Source organism: Centroberyx gerrardi, chromosome 8 (assembly GCF_048128805.1).
Source record: "Centroberyx gerrardi isolate f3 chromosome 8, fCenGer3.hap1.cur.20231027, whole genome shotgun sequence".
NCBI lineage: Eukaryota > Metazoa > Chordata > Actinopteri > Beryciformes > Berycidae > Centroberyx > Centroberyx gerrardi.
In genome coordinates, this window is record NC_136004.1 from 29,996,444 (window position 1) to 30,003,602 (window position 7,159).

Sequence of the window (7,159 nt, forward strand, 5' to 3'; positions counted from 1 at the left end):
CCATACGGTTTTATGGGTATAAGGAGACAGATGTTGACACCTGATAGACAGCAGTTCCTCATGCTTGGAAAGCCTAGCATAACAAATGAAGTGACGGCAAACCGCAGCCATAGTCATCTATTTCTTCATGTGTTCTTAACTGGTACGATCACCAGAGAAGGTTAATTACAGAAAAAAGCACAGACAACTATATCGTGCTTTGTTAAAATTACAGTGACTGGATTTGTTTTGATGTCACCCGCTACCCCGCTGTCAAAACCTCTAACCTCTAACAGGTTACCAAAACTCTGTCCAATAAACAAACTACTTGTGAGTCCATGTGACTTTTGCTTACAAGCCCTGATTCGCTTGTAATTGAGCAGTTTGAACATAAACAAATCAAATACAAAAATGCAACCAAGTAAACTTTTCCACTATGGTTTGTACCAAAGAAAACAAAGTGTAGGTGTGATCGCACCCTCGGGCTCCAAGTTCCAGAGAAACAAGACTATTATTTACTCAATCCCAATTCTAAAAGATTTATATATGAATTTCATCAACAAAGAACAATAGATATGTCCAGGATTGGGAAACACACTTTATTTGAAAAATAACCAACAATCAAAGAAATCAATGGAACAAAGGAATTAGTTCTGCCTGAGGGATGAGAAACATCCAAGTTGTTCAGAGTTGGTATGCTTCACACACACACACACACACACACATGCATGCACACACGCACACACGCACACACATTCATACATTCACATTGATGACAATATTGGCTTCTTCTACCTTTAGACATTTTCTTACACAATCCTCAATATTCTGCAATACAAACTCCGCAAAAAATATAAAAATCCATCAACATCATTCATTTGATCTCTATTCAAAATAGCATAATATCATAGACAAACAAAAAAAGAGAGCGAGTGCTTTAGCAAGAGGAGGAATCAGCACTTTCTTTTAGTTTGATCCACCCCCTCCCTTCCCAGACTTGGACTATTCCGTTCAGGCTCTTTGATTGTTGTGGCCATGGCGACGCAGGGGTGGAGGGGTGATACATCAATTTCACTTTACTTTGGCCTCACTCCCACGCAGCGTTTTCCCTGCAAACACACAGACAGACAAGTCAGACACTAAAGTCCATACATCACAACTTCATACTGAAGGTCCAACCTAAGAAAGAGACGTTCCTTTAAACTTCAACTCAACTTTATTTATATAGCACTTTACACACAACACAGTTGATCCAAAGTGCTTTACAACACACACAGAGGAAAACAAAACAAAAGGAGACAAACACAATAGAAGAGGAGAAAAGATCAGAGTGATGATAAATAGTGATGATAATAATAAATAGTAAAGGCACATGGTCACACAGAGCCCAAGTGACAACACAGACCTACAGAGACTCCAGGAGAAATACCTGAGCTGGTTAAGTTAAGTTAGGCACAGTTAAAAGCTAGTGAGTAGAAGTGTGTTTTAAGATGACTCTTGAAGATCTCAATAGTGGGGGAGAATCGGATGGTGGGAGGAAGAGAATTCCATAGTTTTGGGGCAGCGATAGAGAACTAACACTGCAGTCTATCCACACTTTGGCTTCTGTACAAACTCATGACTCAGAGCCCACGGTTGCTGTTGTGGTTTCACAGTTCAGTGACTGCTGTACTTCTCGGTTTCTCACTGCGGTTAGGATTTAGGTAACCATCCAACAACAACCATGACTAATTTGTCTCACCATGTGAACATATCTACATGGAGGTTTCCTGCTCATTTTACAGTTTCAAAAATCTTTTCCTTAATTTCTAGACTTTAGGTTTGGAGTAGATTTGATGATTTTGGTCGGGGTGCCGTATGTTGTAAGATACTTGCAGGGCAAAATGATCGCCAGCTAGGTCACTACACTCTGGCAGAGGATTGATTCATCATAATAGAAAATATTATAACACGTGAAATGAAAATATGTAGTCATTACATTTTTCCATAATTTTTGCCAATGTTAAAATTGTATTCAAATTGCTCACTACTGCCCCCAACAGCACATACTGGCAGAAGAAGTTTGTGGGAACAACAGGTAACTGAGCTGGAAAAGTAAATATTTTTATTGAAATAAGTGCTGCTTGGTGGACCATATGTATGTTGAATTTACCAGTGGACACCAATGATTAAAAAAAATGGTCTTAATTTATGTGCTGCAAGGTTACTATCCTTGCAATAAGCAAGGCAAGGTCAGTCTTCCAGATCTCTCCATGGAGTTTGATGTGATGTTTTCTCCCATACAAAGACAGAGAGGGAACTCACAAGCATGGCCAATCCATTTTAAAATTTGACATTTTATTGAAATATGTGCTAATTCTGATGAGAAATGTAACATTTAACCATATTCTGGCATGGAGTTTAACATGATGCACTTTGGAGGGGCAATGCACCGGAATAGCTGAAGAAAAGTTACCTTGTACTTCATTTTCTGGCACTGTGTCTTCAGTTTATCCACATGGGTGATCAGGTTGGTGACCCACTCGCTGTTGGTGGGTGCACAAATACGTACTCCCCTTCTGGTCTCAAAACTGCAAGGTAACCACATCATCAAAGTGTAGGTGAGAATCAGATGTTGATAGGAGTAACTCACAGGTTAAACCAGGACTTCAATCACTTAATCACAAATTACATTCATTGGAGCAGCTACATCTCTTTCACCTGAATACCATCCACTATATGTAGACCAGGGTTCGAACTGAGAGTGGGGTGTGGTGGGGAGGCTGAGGAGGGGGATGAGGGCAGGATAAGAGACAAGAGTCCCCCCCATAAAAAAGGGATATCTAAAAGTGTGGGTCCGATGTCACGTTATCGGATAAAACCCACATTTCTGAGAGAATACAGCATACTGTATACATCTTGGTAAGCGTTCCAGATTTCTGCATGCAGCATAAATCTCTGACATAACGTGATGAACAAACGCACAAATTCTCGTGCAACAGAGTACATCTCTGCGGAAGACCTCCCTATTTGGTATGCATGAATAACTTCAGTAAGTACTTTCATCATAAAAACTTCCACTTCCACTGGTCTCTTCACTGATTTACATGTTTTACTTTTTACTTCTAAAAGTAGTTTGCGAGCTACCAAAGCTAACTGCTATACACCAACTCGTTTGCTATGTCTAGCTAGCTAGCTAACATCTACAGGCTGAGTTTGAAAGGCTAAACATAAGCTTCTATGACTAGAAAAATTAATAGGCTTTTTTGTCTGTAGCCTCAGATAATCTCCTTTATAATTCATTGAGTGTTTCATGACAGGCAACTGCCACTCCTCCCACCCCACCGCCTTTCTGGGTGGGACCCCCTAAAGGTGTGGTCACATTAGCATAAATGGAAATATGCTTCACTTCCCATTGATGTCAATTGAAAACCACACGAAGGATAAATAAAAACAATGGCTTTTGGTTGCCAATCAATTTTGCACTTTGCCTTTGCACAGAGCTCAAATTTGTGAATTTGCACAGCAACACAGCAGAAACTTTTGTTTGGCTGTGTTGACCTGAAGAAAAAAATCCAACAGTCGATTGATTGCTACTTAGCTACATTAACTTGTTAACCAAATAGCACAGAATCGGATCCGGAGTCGCTAGTTAGCTATTTAACCAGCTACTAAACCATGAATAAAGATTGCTGCGAGGTTGTTCACGAAGTGTAATTTATACCGCAATGAGCAAAGAGAAATCTTGGGGCGAATTCAGACGTGACCGCCCCTTAAGACTTGGGACTCAGTTCAAACCCTGATGTAAACATGGACAGATATCATCTTACATCTCTATTAACCAACGGTAAACTTACACCACTGCATCAAGCGAGCAGCCTTGTCCGCTGATCTGGCGTTGGTAGTTTATGACCCACTTTTTCTCAACTGGAACATCACCGACCCTCAGACAGCAGTCGCTGGGTATCTGGGCCACTGTCACTAAGAGACAGAAAGGACATCAGTTCAGTTTAGTTCAGTTCAATTCCATCCAAAACTTTATTTTCCTGGATTTTACTTAGAAAACACAAACTTAAAACACATAAGTCACCACAAAATATAAGTCAAAAATCAGTTGATAAGACAATGAAGAGCCACTCAGTACTGCAAAACAGAAATTTAATATTCTGGCACAAGATTCTACATCATTCATCTTGCTGTGTGTGTTTGTGGTTTGTTTTCTTTCTTTGGGGTGTTCAAAAGCTGAAATGTGGTATGATGCCAAAGTACAACAAGCATTTGAACATTGAGGTTTTAAAGCAGAAACACAATACACCTCTCTGTATTCAGGGATAAAGACAATCCTCACAGCTTCAGAAGAAGTGTTGAGTTACGGAAGATTGATTTGGACTGGTTGAACAGAGTCCTTCTGTTCCAGTGGATTATAAGGGATTGCATAAAACAAAGAGAGCAAATGCTGCTTGAGAAATCTTCATTTCCTTTTTTGAATCTAATCTTCATTGGTGAATTTGAAGGATGGGACCAGATAAAAGCTAAGATAGAGACAGATAAAAGACAATACCTTGCAATTGTAAAAAGCATTTAACTCATCCAAAAGTCTTATGTATCCAGTGAAAATTTCAATAATAAGTATTTATAATATGACCTACATATATAGCCATTGTATACATTTTTTTTTTTACATTTTGTGTGCTGAGCCACTGCTGCATGTTTGACTCCATCCCCAAGAGGAATTTGTTTTTGAAAGATTTGGTCCACTGGAGCAAGTGGAGGTTAAGGGCCTTGCTCCAGGGCAGTTTTGATGTCGTTACCATGACACTTAAGGATTTAATGATGCAGTGACTCACTGTCTAGGTGGCCCAAAGGGTCAAGTGCAGCAAATACACGCAAACCCATTCACTTTCCTCTCATATTATTGCTGACATAACATATATTATTGAGTTCATGTTGTCTTTGGCACGAGACAGGGAGTTCCTCTGGCTCGAGTTAACCTTTAACTTTACTACAAAGCACAAACCGAGGACGGGGAATACCAGCAATGCTCACTGTTGGATACCAGCTTTCTCTCTCTCTGCCTCTCTCTGTCTCTCACACACACACACACACACACACACACAAACAACTGACCTACACACACAGCTGTTTGTGTTTGTTTACATCTGTCTCTCTCTCTGTCAATCTGTCTGTGTGTCTGCTGTGTCCTAATCATATCAGAGCCTGTATCTAGCTTGCTTCTGCATTGCAAACTGATGCTCAGCTACAACACAATATGTTATTTAAAGGCATTTTAAGGTGGATTTCAAGGCACACGGCCACTCAAACAAAATACAGAGACTTGAGAAACCAGAACCACCTGAAAACACAAGGTGAAAGCTGAATTCTCACTCAATTATGTGAGAATCCACAGATTTTGCAAACCAACCCTGATTGTGAATTTAGAAAGATTTTTAACGGTAAATATAGTCCAATTACTGAATTCCCACTTTTTCCCGCATGCTTGCAAAACTACTGCTGCCTTTTGGACCCATTCCCAAGATAAATTGTTTGGATAAATTAAGTTCTCTCTTCTCTCTGTTTTCAAGTTACAAGGAGTGATCTGGCAGCTCGTCAAGTTTTGTTATGCAATATAGTAACTTGATTCTACACTGTAACATTCAAGCATTAAATATCTACACAACTAATGCTTAGGAGAGATGCAGAGTACATGAAGAGCGATCATTGAAATTCTTCAGATGGATTTGAGCATGGCTGGACATCAGAGAGGACTCACCTGAACAGCAGCAGGAGAAGAAGAGGATGCAGAAGAAGAGCTTTGCATCACACCAGGGAGCCATGGCTGCTCGCTGTCACTGATGAAGGCTGCTGAGAGTCTGTGACGATGCCTCTAGCGCTGGAGGTGTGCTGGTTACACGGTAACTAGCCTGCTTCCCTCTTCAGCATCTACAAGGGATGTGAGGTGACTGCCTCTGTCACACATATTTAAGCACATTGCTGAGTTTCACTTTTACTCTTCAGTCCTCCTGGCCCCTCCTCCTGCTGTGGCCCCCCCTGGTCACTCCACTCAGGACAGAGAAGTCACTTCTTATCTTCCTTCATGACCTGAAATACTCGACACGTCAAAACAAACTTCAAATCCCCCTCCTAACCGAATCACATCCCCTTCTCCCAGTCTACTTTGTACCTTTTCTCCTCAGCTCTTGTTTCCATTCCCGGCACTTCTCAAACTTGCGTGACCCCTCGAGGGTCTCAGGTAGGGCTGGGCGATACATCGTATAATATCAATATTGTGATATGAGACTAGATATCGCCTGGGATTTTGGTTTTGGATCTTAATATTGTGAAATAACTTAAATGTTACTTCTTCCTGGTCTTAAAGGCTGCATTGCAGTAAAGTGACACAATTTTCTGAACTTATTTGCCTGTTCTGGCTCAGTAAAATGAACAATGATTGGCTTTACCTGCTCATCATATCCACATTACTTATTACTGATGATCATTACTAATTTTCAAAATTTTCTTGTGTGTAAATATCTTATGAAAGCACAAATACTCATCCCCAACATTTTGTCACATTATTGATATCGAGGTATTCAGTCTAAAATATTGTGATATTTTATTTGGTCAATTTTGTCGCTCAGCTTTAGTCTCAGGAACAATTTGTTTCAGTTTTTATCACCGCACCTCACGTTCACAAGCACGTTCAAAAACATGTCCTTGTCAAACAATCATGGACAAACATGTACACTTTAATACTAGACACAGGAATATTATCAGAGCACTGTGGCTCTGACACTTGCACTCCTTACTACGGGTTGCTTGTAATGTTGGTGATGTGTTGGTGAGGAGTGTAAAGACAGAGGTAGAGGAGATTCACGACTGCACACGTGCAACCGTTTTTCAAAATCAACTGGCTGTAGTGAAGATTTGTTCTAAATAACGGTGTCAATGTCAGTCTTTTCCACTCGCTGTGCGATCGTTGGCTTCAGGAGACTTGGATTATGCTGCAAGAGCTGTATGGAGTAATTTTATGGATATTTTCTGTTCTTTTTCTGCTCTTTTCAGACCTCTAAAGATTTTTTTGGAGAACGCTGCTAGGAAGTGGTGCTGGGAAGCTCCGCGGATGTTTTATGGACTAACAAACTTCACCAGAGTTTCAATTGGCATGGGGGTGAGTGGATAATGACTGAATTTTCATTTTTGG

The 7,159-nt window shown here is 40.4% G+C and overlaps 1 protein-coding gene across 1 annotated transcript; it reads right to left on the minus strand.

Moving 5' to 3' along the window:
- Window positions 1-559: 559 nt before the first annotated feature.
- On the minus strand, window positions 560-5,899 carry ccl19a.1 (chemokine (C-C motif) ligand 19a, tandem duplicate 1). Its single transcript, XM_078285203.1, has 4 exons — window positions 5,729-5,899; window positions 3,816-3,939; window positions 2,435-2,549; window positions 560-1,088 (listed from the first exon to the last, which is right to left on the minus strand). Exons 1-4 carry the CDS (start codon window positions 5,790-5,792, stop codon window positions 1,056-1,058), a joined length of 336 nt encoding a protein of 111 aa, XP_078141329.1. The 5' UTR covers window positions 5,793-5,899; the 3' UTR covers window positions 560-1,055.
- Window positions 5,900-7,159: the final 1,260 nt, after the last annotated feature.